The sequence below is a fragment of the Setaria viridis genome, chromosome 9 (genome assembly GCF_005286985.2).
Source record: "Setaria viridis chromosome 9, Setaria_viridis_v4.0, whole genome shotgun sequence".
Taxonomy (NCBI): domain Eukaryota; kingdom Viridiplantae; phylum Streptophyta; class Magnoliopsida; order Poales; family Poaceae; genus Setaria; species Setaria viridis.
In genome coordinates this window covers 9,291,997-9,310,445 of record NC_048271.2, presented here as the reverse complement: position 1 = coordinate 9,310,445, position 18,449 = coordinate 9,291,997, and the positions used below count along the sequence as shown (strand labels likewise).

At 51.6% G+C, this 18,449-nt stretch overlaps 1 protein-coding gene across 1 annotated transcript; it reads right to left on the bottom strand.

Moving 5' to 3' along the window:
- Positions 1 to 2,247: 2,247 nt before the first annotated feature.
- On the bottom strand, positions 2,248 to 5,801 carry LOC117839153 (BTB/POZ domain and ankyrin repeat-containing protein NPR3). Its single transcript, XM_034719421.2, has 4 exons — positions 4,629 to 5,801; positions 3,701 to 4,466; positions 2,970 to 3,155; positions 2,248 to 2,834 (listed from the first exon to the last, which is right to left on the bottom strand). Exons 1-4 carry the CDS (start codon positions 5,163 to 5,165, stop codon positions 2,557 to 2,559), a joined length of 1,767 nt encoding a protein of 588 aa, XP_034575312.1. The 5' UTR covers positions 5,166 to 5,801; the 3' UTR covers positions 2,248 to 2,556.
- Between the last annotated feature and the right edge of the window lie 12,648 nt (positions 5,802 to 18,449).

The following is an 18,449-nucleotide window of genomic DNA, read 5'->3' as shown; positions in this document are numbered from 1 at the left end:
GAGTTTCGGTGGTGTCACAAGGGAGATTTCCCACTCGTGTAAATCGACAATCATACAGCGTTCCTTCTTTCAGGTGTGCTGAAATGGATCGTTCGCCTTTCCTCGTCAGCACTTGTCGATAAAGAAAACGCAATCTACAACGGCGTGGTTTAGTGACCAGGTGGTGCCTTCAAGCAAGGAAAAGAAAAGTAGAGGAACCTATATTTGCTTCATAAATCGGCTTCTCCCTTTCTCTCAGGACATCCAAGCTAGCCCTCACCATCATCCAGTTGGATTTGGTTTCTGGTCGCAATCAGTTACAGGCGAGGTCCTGTTTCCAATTGCATCATCATAATGTCACAAGGAAGTTTCTTCAAACCAAATTAGCAACCGAGAACCATCCATAATTTCACGAGTCCAGCAAGAGGAACCAATCAGTCAAAGTGACTTTTTTTAAAAAAAAATTCAAAATGTCTCCAACCTCTGCGACTTGATTCAAAGTTTCAAACCAACAGCAGAACAATTCCTTTTCAAGCCCAAACCAATGGACCGACACGCATTTCTGAAAGGACCTGACTACGCGGAGAGGGCTCTCCGGATAGCCATCCGTCGAGAGCCCCCCGCGGCACCCAGCCAACTTATCCGCTCGGCTCACCCCCACGCGGGAAAAAGAAAAAAGAAAAAAAAAACAGCGCTCGCATCTCGCCCCCACGCACCCTTCCGCCCGAGCTTCCCCCGCCACCCTCCACCTCGCCGGCGTCGCCTCCGACGCGGCGAGGACCGTCCAACTTCTGCCGTTTTCCGGAAGTCATGTGTGCACGCCGCACGCGCACCCTCGCGGCGCCGGCCTGCTGTAGCTTACCAGGTACTGAAGCTGCATCGTCTACTGAAGGTTTCTGATGCTGGGGCGTCGGCTGTTTTGCTGATAAAGGAGAAAGCAATGCTGTGAGGAGGAGAAAGCGTGGGCCGAAGCCCAACTACAAGTACTTAGGCCCAGAATGGATTAACATGCAATAGGCCCATTCTTTCTGTACTGCGAGGAAAAGAGATGCTGCTTGGCCCACCACTCCGGCTCGCCGCGGCCGGTCGAGGCGCGGATTCTGTCACCGTGGACACCATCTCATCTGACGGGTGCAAGGTGCTAGTGCTACGGCACCTGAACTCGAAGGTTATTGTCGACTCTTTAGGCCTTGACACTTGAGAATGGCACGGTTGTGTTCGATGACATTTTGTAACCAGCTGTGCTTGCACAGTTTGATTTTTGCAGATACGCTAACAGCAGAAGATCGTGAAAAGATCGGCTATACCTTCAAGACTTAGGATTTTAATAAGTGGACGATATTTCTTAAATTACACTTTGCTTTGCTTTTTATTCTTGGCTACATTGAAAATATGGCATCAGTATCACCGCTATCGCGATCAGATAGCCACCCACAGATAGCAAACTAAACCGCGGAACTATCCAGCATAGTGGTTTAGTGGTCAAAGGAGCAGGTGACTTGCTTCCTGGGTCATGACTGCGCATCCCCATCTCTCTTTAAAGAGCATCAGAGCACTCACCAGTCACCACTGAAAATCGGTTTCTGGTCCCCAATCTTTTCCCAGGAGCACATCTTGGCCTAACATCTGTTGCTAACAGCCGGAATACCCTACTTTCAGTGACATCTTCGTACACTGACACTCTGATAGACAGAACGTCCTACATGATGGTAACAGGATAATTTCACAACTCCTGTGGAAAGGAACCATCCAGTGAAACGAGCTTTCGTTGCGTTAAAAAAAAAATCCAGCTTTTTACTAACTGTTCAAAAAAAAAGAGAGAATGCAGAGCCCCTGCCATTTTGCCTCAAAAGGCACAGGCAACTGACAAAAAATGATTCTTTCAAGTTCAACCACCGAAACACACATTTGGCCTTGTTTACTTCCCAAGTTGGGAGGTGCCAAATTGGTATTTTACCATAAATACGACACTGTAGCGTTTCGTTTGTATTTGTGAATTATTGTCCAAATATTGACTAATTAGGCTCAAAAGATTCATCTCGCAAAGTACAACAAAACTGTGCAATTAGTTTTTGATTTTGTCTACATTTAGTACTCCATGCATGTACCGCAAGTTTGATGTGATGGGGAATCTTCTTTTTGCATAGTGTCAAAGTTGGGAGTTTGGAGGGAAGTAAACAAGGGCTTTGTTTAACTTACTGCAATTTTCTTGTCTTTACTATACATAAACACTTTTTCTATAAGGCCATATGTATCTTTTCATATATCTACAGGAGTACAACTATTTTCTATACATATTTATATTAGCACCACTTCTCCATGTCCCAGCCAAAAAGCAGTTTTAAGTTTTAACATGCAAGACAAGTTGAGTGGCTGCAAAACTGCCAATCAACACTTGGAAATTATCTACCGAAACAGCATAACATGTCAAAGCACAGCAGCTACAGAAAATTCTCGCCAGGCTGGGTCGAATTGCTTCATTGTGCTACACGTTGTCAAAACAACCTACAAGCTTTCCTTCTCCCACCTTTCTCAAAGTCATGTGTTTTGAACAGATTGCAACTTAAACTACTGATATCATCGTGATTGTTTCGATTTCCTGTTGGATTGTCTACCCCTCCCTTCGTACCTTGAAGACGAAGATGAGGATGCTGAGGAAGCTATGGCTGTAACAGCTGCCTTATCTTTTGTGAAGGCCTTGCGCACGTCCTCTTTGAGTTCAGAGAAGCGCATCCGCTTGAGATGCTGGTCCTCTGGAGTGCCAGTTTCAAGGTAAATCAAATCGGTGGATTCTTCAATGAGGAACTTGTCAAGAACATCTGAACAATGAGGGAAGTATCGCCTCCCAAGCTCAACTGAAGAAATGAGAAACAGATCATTAGAAAATGATAGCATACTGCAACAAGTATTCTGAAAGATGAAGTGTCAAATAATTTAGTATACACGCATGGTTAATTTACATATGATGCATAGAGAGCTATTGCCCGCACCTGTCTTTGTTAAGGCATCGAGGCGTTCACGCAACCTCTTGTTTTGCATCGTGGGGGTCTCATTTAGATCCACCTCCTTCAGTTTACTGAAATTTCTGATGCCAGCAAACTCTTCAGTTGAGTCAGCTTGTGCTATGCGCATGACAAGCTTGGCTTCAGACGGGAAGAATATTCTTGCAAAGGCAACTGCATAGACATGAGCGTAGACTTCAGCAACAGTTTTCAGAATAATATGCTTTAGTTTCAATCCAGAAAGAGGCAAAATAGCAGCACATGCCAGCAATACTACTAGAAGCACTAGGTATCTTCCTTTTGAGTTACATTACATCATGCCGAGCATACAAGCATAATCGCAGTATATTGTTCAAAGGATAGAAACAATCAAGTTTCCACAAACAAAGCCTAGTGTGAATATTGTTGCAAACTAAGCCAGTCAGACCATATACTTCTCAAGCCAAATGAAGGCAAAAATGATAAAATCCCAAAACACTATCTGAGGAAGCATTGCATCAGTGACATGATGAACTAAACTCACTAGGCATTAGTACAAACATTACATTAGTACCTTTTTTTAGGAAGTTGATTTGCTAAAAGAGGTTGTTTTGATTTCTGATACCTATTTCCACTAAATGTTTGCTTCTAATTGTGTTTGAGAGGTGGGTGGGACAAACTATATAAAGGTGAAGTGTCATTTAACAAAAAGTTCAAGACTAGAGGGATTATAAGCAAACCTCTGTTTTCCAAGTTTATGAGCCTCATGTGAAAATTATCAACCAGCAAAGGTGTGGCAATTGACTCCTCTATGGAGATCTGGTCCAAAATGAAGGATTTCCTCTTAAGTTCTTGCTCCAATATGTCGATACACAAGTAAGCCTTGCTTTTCTCCTCGCACTTCTCCAACTTCCTGTTGCAGTCTTTCTCTCTTGTTAGTCTCTTGCAAATAGTAAAAGCATCACGCCCATCCGGGGTCCTCTCCATCACAGAGGCTCCCCTCTCCACAAGCGAAAGAATGATATCTGGTTCTCGCCTCATGCAAGCTATGTGCAGCGGTGTATACCCACTGTTATTCTTCAGATTCACATTGGCAGAATTCAGTTTCAGCAATTCCGCAAACACTTTAGGCTCACAGTAGGCTGCAGCATAGTGTACAGCGAATGCATCATCCAAGGTGACTGCAGACTCCTTTAACAGCAAGCCAACAAGGTCAACATCGTCAGAATCCAAGGCCTTGAGGATGTTTCTAACCCTCTTCTCATGCTCAGGGTCCAGAATAGCGTTCTCTGATTCATCATGAAACACACTCTGGCGGATTTCCTTGATCTTGCAGTATATATCATCTGGAAGCTCCTTCTCGAGGTACCGGCTATCGAGACTAGAGACTGCAATCCTCTGAAGACTCTGATTGAGCAGGTCCTGAAGCTCACAGGTGGAAGCAACATGAACAATCGGCACCACATCTTCGTCCAGAGCTGTGCTAACAAAGTCCGAGAGACGGCGCTGCAACAGAAGGATCCACGGTTAGAGTTGCAATGTTCTTCGCGAAAGGAAGGACAAGCAATTTGCAAGCAAAGGATGACCCCATACCACTGAACCAATGGAGTGTCTGGTAATCTGGTTACACATTTTGCATGTAAATTATCTTTGGTGAGTGGCCAGTACCTGGAAGAGGGAGACAAGCTCGGAGATCTGGAAGCCAGATGCGGCGTACATGGACTCGACGACAAAGTCAATCGCCGGTCGGCACGCCCCGTGTCCGCACGCGTCGTCCATGCAGACGGTGGCATCCTGCGGCGCCGACTTGAGGCGGCCGGTGTAGAGGTACCCGAGGACGGGCACGAGGGCGTCCTGGCCGATGTGGCGGCCCCCGGGGACCAGGTCGGCGAGCTCCAGCCGTGGTTTCTCTCCAAAGGCGGCAGGCGGCGGGAGGGAGGCGAAGTGGTCGCGGAAGAAGGCGCTCCTAGCGGCGAGGATGCAGCGGTGGACGCCGACGGCGGCGCCGCCCTTCCCCGCGGCGAGCGCGACCTCGGCGTCCGCGCAGTCGAGGAAGGCCGGGTCGAGGAGGCGCTCGAGGTTGTCGCTGAGGCGGCGGAGCCTGACGGCCTCGAGCTCGGTCGGCGTGGCCCGCGGCGGCGGCGGCGGCGGCGTGGACTGGGGCGACGAGGACGGGGACGAGAAGCTAATGGTGGAGGCCTCCATGGTTCTAGAAGGGGCGCGAGGCGATTAGAAGGTTATAGAAGCTTCAGTGCGTGCTGCTACCGAGATTTGGGAGGCCTGAAAGATCGAAGCTTCCCTTCCAGCTCCAAAGATTCAAGCCTTTTGCACGAGGATTTCGTGGCTCTGCGAGACATGAAAACAGGGAATTCGACAAGGCGCAACGACGGATGCTACTAAACCAAGCAGGAATCTGCAGATTCAAGATGGAACGAGGAAAGTACAGCGACCTCCACCTCTCTATCCAGCAAACAAAGGAAAGTCGCGGGGAAGATTTCCTCCCGAAATGAAGCTCAAATCATCAGAAAACCTGACAGATTCCCTAACAGAGCACGTACAGCAGATGGGGGCAGTGGAAGCCCAACCCAAGCTCGTGCGGATTCGGGACAAACACAAGCAAGAAACGAACTGCCGCGACAGCCTGAGAGAGAGAGAGAGAGAGAGAGAGAGAGAGAGAGAGAGAGAGGATAGGGGTTGCAGCCTCGCAACAAGCGAACGAGCAAGACAAAGCGGAGCCAAACGCGGCCACAAGCGTGTCCCCCCTTTCCTATTATCTATTGGGAAATTTCGCGCGTATTTTTTTATCCCCTCTTGGCCGTTTCGCGCCCCGGCGCGGAGGAGGAGAAGAACGTGCGCCATTTCTAGCGGCGAGGCCGCGAGGGGTCGGTGAAGTAATCAAGCCGCGCGGGCCGTGACCGGGCGCGTGACGTCGCGGCGGTGACGTCACGCCGGCGGGGCGCGCGGGGGAGAAAAGTCGCGGAGCCCTGGCCGTAGGAAACGGCGGGCGGAGAGAGATGGAGATGGGGGGGGGGGGGGGGGGGGGGGGGGGGGGGAGATGACGACGGAGGCGGGGTTGACCGTTGACACAGGTGCGGGGCCCAGCAGGCAGTGAGAGGAGGTGTGGGGGCAGGTGTGAACTGCGAACGCATCTCGGGGTGGGCTATGGCGGATTTGCGGTTGTCTGGTCTGATCATCATCTAGGCGACGACCTTGACTGACGGTGTACGTAATTGCTAAGTGAAGATGCTCTCGTGCACACAGGCGCGCACGAAGGTGGCTGGTTCTTTATCATAAAAAAAAGGTGGTTGGTTTAGCCACACGTAACTGGGATTTATTAGAGATGAACCTGTAAGGGACATGAGGTTTAGCTTCGAGGAGGAAGCACATGTGACACGTATGAAGATAGAGTGGGTCAAGGGTGGTCGAGACTGACAGTGGGCTGTAAAAATGGTGGGAGCAAGGCGGTGGAAAATGGACGGAACAAGGGAGCGAGATGGTCTTTTAGCCCTTTGCCAATTGCCATAAAGAGGAAGCACAGTATATACAGTTAGAGGACAAGGTTGGAACCTAAAAATCCATCTGATGAAAAGCATACGGCTGAAAATTGTTGACCAATTTATCATGGCCTAAAAACGGCAACGAGCTAACACTGGAACGGGAACTCGACATTCCCCGTGAGCGTAACGTCCTTCTGGAACCCGGCAAAAGCCGTGCGGAGAGCTCAAGCACAGGAGACGGGAATGGAAGCGTTGCCAACAGCAATTCAGGAAGGGAACTCGAGCGAGAGAGCTGAGCAGGCATCGTTTCGAGCTTTTTTATGGCACCGCGCACATGCCCTTTTCGGGGGATCGGTTTCTTTTTCACGGCAGCCGTGCCCGACCCTCCGTCCAGTGAAGCCAACGGTGGCGACGTGTGCGTCGCACTGGCTCACCCGCCGCCCAGTCGCTCTCGCTCCTGCAGTACCAGACGTATGCTGATATGGCCTTGCTGATGGCTCACCGTCGCCGTCGCCGACGACTGCCTAGTCCAGCTTCTTCTTCTTCCGAGAAGACGAGGAGAGCACGACGAGACTTGTCCTGCTTTTTTTTTCCCGTCGCGCATGCATCATCAGCATGGCTGCGCCATGTTTGAGGGGGCTCGCGGTGATGGGTCGATCTCAACCTTTTTACGGCAGCCGGCTAGTCAGGTCCGGTGAATAATTAGCAAATTGTGGCTCGCCACGTCGCTCGCGCTCCAGCAGTAGTGTACAAGGATATGGTGGGCGGGGCTGGGCGGGCGTTGCATCAGATCACGTGCCCGAATACACACGGGGGGAGTGGGGGTGTTGATTGCTCGCCGACGACCGCCTAGGCCTTACCTTTTCCCCGGCCGTGATGCGGGGCCTGAGGCTGACTGCTGCGGTGCGGAGCTTCTCGGATCGTGCTCGTGCCTGCCTCTTGGCTTCAGAAGAAAGGAGAGGGAGAGAGAACGAGACTTGTCGTGCGACACGCGGCCAGGTTCCTCCATCTGTTGGAGGGAGCTCGATGGCGACCGCGCCGCTCGAGGATGCTGGCAGTCTCTGCCAAAGATTTCCAAATGGGCTAGGCCCGTTGAGCGGCCCGAGGCCCAACACTAAAAAGCACGGCACGAGCCCGGCACGAAGTGAGTAGTGCCAGGGCTGGCCTGGCACGATAATAATGTCGGACCTGGGCCGCCTCCCCGGCACGCTGGGCCAGCACGAGCCCGGCATAATTTTTGGACCGGCCCGATGCGGCCCGATCTAACTACCATATAAATGCAGAACCCTACCTTATCCTTTCAATTTTCCCCCATCTGGCCGTCCACCCGTCCACCTCCCAGGATCCTCCCACCTTCCTGCTTGCTTGGGGACGGTGGCCGCCATGCCCACCGTAGGGGGCCAACCGCCGCCGCCGCCCAAGGCCGACGCAAGGGGCCGGCCGTCGCCGCCCTCCGGGGGCTACTGGAGCCGGCCGCCGCTGCTAGTGCCGGGCGGGGCACTAGCACGGCATGGCCCGTCGTGTTGTGGGCTGGCTCGGCCCGATAAAAAGGTCCTCGGGCCGGGCTTGGGCCGCCTCCTCGGCACGCAGTGCCAGCCCAGCCCGGCACGAAAACCCTTCGGGCCTAATAGTGCCAGGCCTATTAGTGCTGGGCCAGGATGGGTTAGTGCCGGGCTAGGGCCAGGCGGCCCATTTGGAAAACTATAGTCTCTGCGCTGCTTTCCTCAAGATCAGCTCGCTCTGGGAACTGGGTCTGTGTTGAGCGAGGAACGGAGATGCCCGCGCCGTGGAACGCCGCCCGCGCATCGTCGCCGCCTTAACTGAGCGCAGCCCCCATTTCGATTGTCTCGTCGTGTTGGTGTCCGTTGATGTCGCGGAGGCGAGCGCGCAGCTCCCGTGCAGGTGCGTGGCCGCATCAGGGACTGAGATCTCGTCGACGACGACCGGACCCGACTCGCAACCGGCATCGATTCAGATTCAGGTGTTGTTTGGATACAAGGCAGCAGTGTTACATCAGATGTTCGGATACTAATTAGAAAACTAAACACGAGTTAATTATAAAACTAATTGCAAAACCCTATGCTAATTCACGGGATGAATTTATTAAGCCTAATTAATCCATCATTAGCAAATGGTTACGGTAGCACCACGTTGTCAAATCATAAACTAATTAAGCTTAATAGATTCGTCTCGCGAATTAGACTCCATCTGTGCAATTAATTTTGTAATTAGCCTATATTTAATACTTCTAGTTAGCATCTAAACATCCGAAGCAGGTATCCAAACACCCCTCGGTGGGAACCGAAGCTGATGTGAAGCATGCTACAAGTAGTAAATTTAACTCATATGCACACCGCATGTTAACTGGCAGATCAGAAGAGAGCAACGAATGGCAGGAAGCTTTCATCGGATAAAAACTGGCGGTGAAATAAATCTGAATCTGAAGCACTGGAGAGGATTCTCATCGGCGTCCTGCTGTTGCGGACATTTACACGCCATGACCCACTAACCTCGCGTTCGTAGCTGCGCACGTTGCAGGGAAGACGAATGCGAGTGGCGAACCATGGCCGCCATGCCAGCCGCTGCGAGCTCAAGCGCCGGGCCCGGGCAAGGCGAATGGCGCGGGCATCCGGCGTTCTGTATCTGCGCGAGCGGAAGACTGGAGAACTTGATGGTTGGTGATGGTTCGGCAGGGACGATGGGCCTTGTGATTGCGGCCAGCAAGGAGGTTGGGGATGACGGTAGCGGCGGCGGGCCGCGCCGAACGGGCAGCCGGGAGGAGAAGCCGTTCTGAACCAGGGGGCTCTATGCAAAATTCGGATCGCGATTAACAGTCGCAATCCGGGTCATTTTATAAATATTCGGGTCATTAATCGCAATGTATGAGAGTATTTGCAAAGTATCGGGCTTCCATATGCAAATATTTGGGTCGCGATTAATATTCGCGATCCAAACCAGGGACCTTTCTGAAAGTATTCCGGGTAATCCTATGGCCGCCGCGAGGTCTGCTGTTGCCGCCGCCGAGCTGAAAGCGCGAGCCCCGTCCACACACAAGCCACAGGGCCAGCCGTGGCGGCGCTCCTCTCCCCACTAGCGGCCGTAGCTACCGCCCCAGATCGAGTTGCTGTTGCTCCGGCGTCAGGGAAACCCGTCCTCTGCTTCATTCAGCGCGGCGGCGTCTCGTTCGGAGCGCCACCGAAGAAGGAAGCTGAAGAAGGAAGCCTGAGCCTGAAAGTTGTGCTGGCTGGGATAGCAGGAAGAAGCGGGCGGTGATTCATTCTGAACTGAACCTACACCTGGGGTTGCAGTGCACCAACGATACCGTCATGCCTTCCTCGTCCCTCTCTGTTCATCGGCGGTGGTTGTGAGAACTGAACTCTGAACCAACTGAACAAATGCGTTTGGTTCGCTATTAACGTTGGGGCTTGCGAGTATGTTCAGAGTTTTTTTTCCTAATATAATGTTCAGAGTTCAGGACTGAGCCAGCAACTGGGGCAGTCCTAGATCAACTCAAATGTGATTGTGTCAGCATTAGGAAATAAGGAACAATACTTAGTGTCGGTGTTTTAGACCGGCAACCCGCCTAGGGGTATCCTAGGTGGTTTTTTTATGCGGTAAGGGTCGTCAAGAATCAAGGAATCAATGGTAACGCAAGGAACACGATTTAGACAGGTTCGGGCCGCTAGATCGCGTAATACCCTACGTCCTGTGTGTTGGTTTGTATTGATGTATGTTCTGGTCCTGAGGGATCTGTTTTGAGGGGGGTCCCTGCCCGACCTTATATACCTGGGAGGGCAGGGTTACAAGTCTGAGTCCTAGTCGGGTACTATTACAAAGTTCTACTTGGTATCGTCCGAGTAGTTTTCCATAAACACAAGACTAGTCCGAGTAGGATACGCCCATCCTTGTTCTGATCACGTCCGAGTACGTCCTTTAGTGGGGCGTCCAAGGCCTACTCGAGGGTCTGGGGAGTAGTCCCGACAAGCCCCCGAGTACTTTGTAGTCGTGCGCCATAGTCTTGGGCGCTACAGGCTCTACCCGAGTAGTTTTGCGGACTGAAGTGCCCGAGTACTGTCGCGTGGCTGGAAGGTACTCTTTCTTTAGCTTCGAGTTGTCTCCGTCCCGGTAGTTTTTATATGGTAGTGCGATGTCAATCGCACTTCATATGGAGTAGCCCCCGAGCCTTAGGTTGAGTCGAAGACTCAGGCTTAGGGTCAAACCAGCTTTTGTCCGTTTTACCCTCGGAGATCTTGAAAAAGAAAAAACTGACCAACGGGTACGGTACCCACAGCCCCCGAGCACTTAGGCGATTCCTGTCGTTGAAGTGGTCAGCAATCCGTTGAATGTAGTAACCGTTGGATGTTTATTGCAATTAATACGCAATTGTAATCTGTCCGTTGTGCAACTGAACGCGTCGAATCCGGAGCCGGTGGAGATAAATCTGGAAAGCCCCCTTTTCGGTTGTTGTGACGCCGCACAGGCATTTAGATCTGTTTCTTTCCTCCTCCTTTGTGCCTTCGCTCTCTGTGTCGCCGCCGTTGGTGCTGCCACCTCCGCCACTGCCGCTTTTTGAGTTAGATCCGAGTGGAAACCTCTTCCCTAAGGCGAGGTTGAATCCATCGAATGCGCTCCAAGAAGATGGGCAAGAAACCCGAGAAGATCCAAGGCAAGGCTCTTGCGACGAGCAAGGTTAGATCCAAGAAAGGGAAGGAGTTGGTGCTGCCGGCACCGAAGGTGGGCCGACGAACCAGACAGCTCCGCCGCCGCCTGGGGCAACTTGGCAACATTCAGTGATGAAGGAAGAGGGAGTCCAGGCGCTAGTCGACGCCAAGCTCCTTCAACCGAAGGAAATCGTGCAGTGGCGTCCCGCATTTCCCAATGCGTGGTAGTTTGAAGAACATCCGACGGAAACGGTGATGCTTGCTCACTTCGTGGAAAGGGGACTGGCCGTACCTACCTCCGACTTCTTTAGAGGTATTCTCGAGTACTATAACCTTAAGCTCGTCCACTTGAATCCCAATGGAGTACTGCACATGGCTATCTTTGTTCATCTGTGCGAAGTTTTCCTAGGAGTACCTCCAAGTCTCGAGCTATTCAGGAAATTGTTCCGTTGCAAGCCTCAGCCGAGTGCTGAGCGGACGGAGGTCTTTGGAGGTGCCGGATTCCAACTTAGGAACTCGAGTGCATATATTGAGTATAATCTGACCGACTCCCATGGGGATTGGAAGAAAAGGTGGTTCTACATCGGGAACCATGACCCTCGCTTGCCTGTGGTGACTGGTCACGCGCCCAAGCATGCGGAAAATTGGATAAGCGAGCCTGAGGATACCCCGGAACTTGATCTTCAGATGCAGCAAATCACTGAGTTGAAAGCACTCGGTCTGACTGGGATCAACGTAGCAGCCAGCTTTCTGAAAAGAAGGGTCCAGCCACTTCAAAAACGCGCTCACCCGGGCAGTGAGTACAAAGGTCTGAAAGATCCTTCGCGTATGTCCGAGGAGGACATATCTGACGATGACGTGGAGGCGCTGCTGGCGAAATTTTTCAGGAACTATCAGGGAGTACCAGTAATCCCTGCGGCACTTCGCCAGTATGAATCCTGGTACGAGCCAGAGGTGGTAAGTATTTCCGTCCTGACTTGTTTTCTTTTGACTTGTGATTCTTCTTGCTGACACCGTTTTGTTGTTTAGAAGTCCCGAGTAATTGACGGCTATGTGGCACAGTCGGAAGGAGAGTCAGAAGCCGCCATCGAGGAGTCAGAGGACGAACCTTCTCCCCCTGTCAAGAGGCGCAGAGTAGTCCGCAAGATGGCCGCGGCTAAGTCTGTTGCAACCACTGAAAAGTCTCGGGGTACCAAGGTATGTACTCGATAACTTGTATGTCACGGATGAACTCGAGATGCATTATTGATGTGGTGAATCATGTCTTGGTTCATGAAGGCTGTAGATGAGACTGTCTCTGAAGAGATAGCCGCGTCCGACCCTGAAGTCGGCGAGGTGGCCGTTGACACATTGCCGGAGAAAGTGGTGTCAACAGCTGTGGTAGCCTCCGAGTTAACCATGCCAACTCCATCAGCTGCCATGCCGCCCACTGCTGATCAGGCGGTTCTGGGGCTGCCTGCTGGAGTGGCAAAGGAGGTGTCACCAGTACTTGCTACTCGTACCTTGCTGTGAAATGTGATCGCCAGCTGTAAGCGCTGTCCTTGTCAAATGTAGTCATTTGAGTAGTACTGTAGTCTTGACTTTGGTTCTGTAGGTCTTGGTGATAAAATGGCGCCGGCAGCCGTTCCTGCGGCTCCGAGTTCTTGACTGCCTATTGCCAAGAAGAAACGAGTGCGACTACCGCCACGTTCAACCCGGTGAGCTCCCATGTCCTTTTGAACGATGTTGCATTGTATGGAAATCATGTAGTAACACTCTGGCGGTGCAGGGATGCAGAGGAAACTATCCCTGTAGAAACAGGGGTAGTACCAGACCCTTTGGCCACAACATCTGTTCCTTTTGAGGACATGATTGTTGAAGAAGTTCCCAAAGTTGACCCGGGTCGTCTTGGAGCTACGATGTCAATGCTTCAAGACGTGATTCGCTCAGTAGAGGAGCCTGCTGCTGCATCAGGCTCGGGAAGTGCCGGCATATCCTCGTCCTCTGGCGAAGTGCTAGCAATTGTTGAAAAATCCAAACAAGCGACTGCTCCAGGTAAATGCCTGTATTTTGCTACTGTAGTTGTAGTCGGTAGCTGATACGGTGAATGTTATAGGTGCTGCTCTGGGTATAGTTCCTCTTGTGGCGAGTACCCAAAGGCCAGTACTCAGCCCACCGTCTGATTTGGAGCTCCAGAGGGCCATGGATATGTTCCAGGGCGTCCAAGTAGATATTTGCTGATGTTACTACAGGGCCCGAGTAGTCGTGAGGTGTGAAACTTACCACAATGCACTCGGTCCTTTTCAAAAAAGAAACCATCAGCTGGAGCAGGAGTGCGCCCGACTGAAAGAAGCGCTTCGGGTTCATGAAGTCGGAGCGAAATCCTTTGCCGTGGAACGCGCGGATCACACCGTTCTGCAGGAGAAACTGGAGAGCCGCTATAAATCCTTGAACAAGAAGTATCAAGGTAAGCATTGCGACTGCTTTTGGATGTGTCCAACTGTAGTTGGCGGTGGCCTGAATTCTTTTTGCTTTGTAGAGCTCAAGAAACAGGAGGCGTCTGCAAGGAACCAAGTCATTGATTGGAGGAACGCTCATGACCGAGTGGCAAATGAAGCCGAACATCTTCGAGCCGCGCTCGCTGAAGCAGAAGCTGCATGCGAGCATCAGCGGGACTGAAAGATGCAGAACGGCGTGATGCTTGCCATGGCCATGGTGGCGTGCAGGGATCATGCCCAGACTTTGGGACGACTTCGGGGCGAACTCCAAGAACTGTCTGGAGCGGCCGAAGATTTGGTGAACGCCATAGCCCCCGTGGAAGGCGCAGGGCCGCAATCGCTAGTGGAGCGACTAAGAGCTGCCCCGAGTAAAGTAGCAGGACTTTGCAGGACTATTTGCAAACAGGTGCTTGCAGTTGTGAAGTCCTACTACCCGAGGGCAGATTTGGCGGCAGCCGGTGATGGCGTGGCCTGCAACTGCACAGAGGAGGCCTATGCACAGTACCTTGATGAGACGGAGCCCATTGCAGCCAAGATGTCGGAGTTCGCCTCCTTAGAAGAACTTTGAGCTTTTTGCGTGTACTCTTATTCTTGTACCAAGTATGTTGATACTTTTGAATATCAAGATTTTGGAGTTTGGGGTTCGTTTGTCTTGCGAAAAAAAATGTTGTTGAATCCCGAATTGGTGCAACTCTGCTGTGCCCAACCCTTTGAGGGAGTAGCTCCGCCTCGCCTGCCCCCGAGTCCTGGGGTCGGATGCGCTCGACCCGTCGCGGGTGGAACTCCGCCTCGTCCGACCCCGAGTCCTAGGGTCGGAGGCGTCCGACCCCTCGCGGGTGGAACTCCGCCTCGTCCGACCCCGAGTCCTGGGGTCGGAGGCGTCCGACCCCTCGCGGGTGGAACTCCGCCTCGTCCGACCTTAGGTCCCAGGATCGGAGTAGTCGGAGCCCCCGTCATGTAGGTTAAACTTGGCTTGTAGTAGTCCCAAGTATCGAGTAGTCGTAATGCTGTTTGAGTACTCGTCTTCTGAGGGACACGGATGTACTATACTCAGCTGTCCTTTGTTGCCGTACGGGTGTACTGAGCTCTTTCGTCCGTTGCGGAGGCACGGGTGTACTATGATCCTTTGTCTGTTGCAGCATGAGTGCAGTCACATGGGTGGAGTCAGGAGTCGTCAGACTCATTGATCATGGGTACACAGTAACTCTTGGGCCGGTGGTAGTTGGAGCTTTCGGCTATAAATAGAGCCATCTGGTGGGCGAGCTAACTCAAGCTCTTGAGTAGCAATGGATTGCCTGCGGTTGCTTCTGTTTGAGTGTAGAGAGCCAGCAAAGAACGCACCGGTGCTAGAAGATTCCTCGTAGATTAAGGCCACCTTGCCTCCACAGGCTCTTGCGCTCGTAGGGATAGCCGCGATGCTAGAAGAATCCTCGTAGGAGGGTTCGTCGCCTGCCTCATCTCGTAGCTACTGATCCAGCGGAGTACGCGCTGGAACTCGCAGCGAGTGATGGGTGATGAGTGCCGCGGTATTCATCCCGCTCTGAAAGATGGTGGAGGTGCGGTCGTAGAGCAGATAGGCTTCGCAAGGCTAGCAAAAGAGCAGCCTTGGTTCCCTCTAGGCGCATCTTCCCGGTTTTGACGTTGCCGCTGTCCTGGTAATGGCGGTAATGGAGTACCTGGACGTGCCTTGGGTAGGACACCAGGGCGTGGCAGCGTTTTGCGCAGCTTCCTTGCGTGTAGGCCCCTCCTGTAGTCGGCAGACCTGAGTGTCCTTGTGATATAGTAAAAGCCTAAGACTTAAATGCAGCCCGCCAGTAGGCAGTTGCTTGTAATCTTTGTTGACCTGAGTCCTTGTACTCGTATGTAACTTGATGTATTCTTGTTTCAATAAAGAAGAGTTTCCTTTGTTGTATTGATAGCGCATTGAAGCGAACACCCTTTGAAGTTAATAACCGAGTAGCCGTCCCGAGTAGTCGCCTGGAAGTGAGTACTCGAGTGCTGCTACGGGTAATAGCGACAAAGGTGTTCTATATTCCAAGAGTTTGGAACCTGTTCACCTGAGAGCTCTTGGAGTCTGTAAGATCCAGGTCCTGTAACCTTTGATACGTGTAAAGGTCTTTCCATGGTGAATTGAGTTTGTGCAATCCTGATGTGTCTTGAATACGCTTAAGGACCATATCGCCCGAGTTAAAAGATCTTTCCTTGACGTTGCGGTCGTGATAACGCCTTAAACCGTCAAGGTATTTGGCAGATTGTACCAGTGCTGCGCATCTTGCTTCTTCTAAACTGTTGATATCCGTTCGCCGTGTTTCTATGGCAAGCTCTTCGTCATATTGTTCGACGGATGGTGATTGCCACATGATGTCGGCGGGTAGTATGGCTTCTGAGCCATATACCAGGAAGTAAGGTGATAGCTCCGTTGTCTTGCACGGTTGGGTACGTAGGCCCCACAAGGCATTGGGTAATTCTTTGAGCCATCGGCCACCTTTGGTGTTGCCGATGTCATGTAGTCGTTTCTCCAGAGCATCAAGTATCATGCCATTGGCACGCTCGGCTTGACCATTGGCTCGCGGATGAGCAACCGAGACATAGCGGACGTCGATGCCGCTGTTCTCGCAATACTCCCAGAAGTCATGATTGTTGAAGTTTGACCCGAGATCGGTGATAATCCTGTTGGGAAAACCATAACGATGTACGATCTCATCCAAGAAGTCGAGAACTCGGTCTGCCTTTGGGCAAGTGACTGGTTTGACCTCGATCCACTTGGTGAACTTGTCGATTGCCACGAGTACTTTGTTGAATCCTCCTGGCGCAGTTGGTAACGGGCCAATCATGTCGAGCCCCTAGCAGGCAAATGGCCATGTTGGAGGTATTGTGACCAGCTTGTAAGCCGGCACATGTTGCTTTTTTGTGAAGAATTGGCAACCTTTGCACTTCTGGACGAGTTGCTTGGCGTCGGCCAGAGCCATTGGCCAGTAGAACCCTGCTCTGAAGGCCTTGCCGACTAGTGTCCTTGAGGAGGCGTGGTTGCCGCAAATTCCTTTGTGAATATCTTCCAGGATGTCTTGGCCATCTTCTCTGGTGACGCACTTCATGAGTACTCCGGATGATGCACCTTTCCTGTAGAGCTTGTCTCCGACTAGAACGTAATTCTTTGCACGTCGGGAGATTTGCTCGGCTTTAGTCTTGTCGGATGGTAGCTGGTGATCTTTGATGTAGTCGATGAAGGGTGTCCTCCAGTTGACTTCTATCATCATGATCTCTCGAGAGGCGTCAGTAGTCGGGACTACTGGCGGTGTGACCTGTTCAGGTATGGAGGGCTTGCGTAGCTCGTGTACGAAAATTCCTGCTGGAACCTCTACACGAGTTGAGCCCAGTTTGGATAAGACTTCGGCAGCGACGTTGTTGTCACGGACGATGTGAGGGAACTCCAAGCCGGAGAACTTGTTTTCCAATTTACGGACTTCTTTGCAATAAGCATCCATGTTGTCCTTGTTGCGGTCCCACTCATCATTGACCTGGTTTATGACGACTAGGGAGTCGCCGTACACCAGTAGTCGTTTGATGTCGAGGGAGATCGCAAGGCGAAGGCCGTGTAGCAGTGCTTCGTACTCGGCTTCGTTATTGGATGCTTCCCAGAATATCTGTAGTACATACTTGAGTTGGTCTCCTTTGGGGGAGATGAGTAAGACGCCAGCGCCGGCTCCTTCAAGTTTGAGGGATCCGTCGAAGTACATGACCCAATGCTCCGGTCGTTCGACTGGAGTAGGAACTTGATTTTCAGTCCACTCGGCTATGAAGTCGGCCAAAGCCTGAGACTTGATGGCTGTCCTTGGCTTGAAGCTCAAAGTAAGAGCTCCGAGTTCGACTGCCCATTTGGAGATTCTACTCGTGGCATCTCTGTTATGGAGAATTTCACCAAGCGGGAAGTTGGAGATGACCGTGATACTATGCTCTTGGAAGTAATGGCGCAGCTTCCGGGAGGTGAGCAGAATAGCATATAATAGTTTTTGTATCGGTGGATACCGAGTTTTGGAATCCGAGAGTACTTCGCTGACGAAGTAAACGGGTCGTTGAACCTTGTAGGCGTGGCCTGGTTCAGACCGTTCGACTACCATTGCCGTGCTGACGATATGAGTGGTAGCGGAGATGTATAGGAGCAAGTCCTCGTTCGGCGAGGGAGCTGTGAGTACAGGAGGCTTTGACAGAAAGTCTTTGAGTTGTGTCAATGCCTTATCTTCCTCTTCCGTCCATTTGAACTTGTCCTGGCGTTTGAGAAGCTTGAAGAAGGGTAGTCCCCGTTCTCCAAGTCTCGAGATGAACCGGTTGAGAGCGGCCATGCAGCCGGTGAGTTTCTGCACATCACTAATGCTGGCGAGAGCCTGCATGTTTGTGATGGCAGATATCTTCTCAGGGTTGGCCTCAATGCCGTGATGGCTAATGATGAACACGAGTAGTTTGCCGGAAGGTACTCCGAAGACGCACTTAGTAGGATTGAGTTTCCACTGGAAAGCGCGTAGACTGGAGAAAGTTTCCTCCAGGTCGGCAATGAGTTCCTCCCGGTGTCTTGTTTTGACGACGACGTCGTCAACATAAGCTTCGACATTGCGATGAAGTTGTTTTTCAAAGCACATCTGTATGGCCCTTTGGTAAGTTGCTCCTGCGTTCTTGAGTCCGAAGGACATTGTTTGTAGCAGAAAGCTCCAAAGGGCGTGATGAACACTGTTTTGGCTTGATCTTCCTCTTTGAGGCTTATCTGATGATAGCCGGAGTAGCAATCGAGGAAGCATAGCAGGGCGCACCCAGCGATGGAGTCGACCACTTGATCGATCCTGAGTAACCTGAAAGGATCTT

Bases quoted from the DNA above. Each gene is read 5' to 3' on its own strand.
- LOC117839153 (XM_034719421.2), bottom strand. From the start codon at position 5,165: ATGGAGGCCTCCACCATTAGCTTCTCGTCCCCGTCCTCGTCGCCCCAG. The intron at 3,156-3,700 runs GTTTGCTTATAA...ATGTCTATGCAG, and splicing joins CATAAACTTGGAAAACAGAG to TTGCCTTTGCAAGAATATTC. The intron at 2,835-2,969 runs GTGCGGGCAATA...TCATTTCTTCAG, and splicing joins CGATGCCTTAACAAAGACAG to TTGAGCTTGGGAGGCGATAC.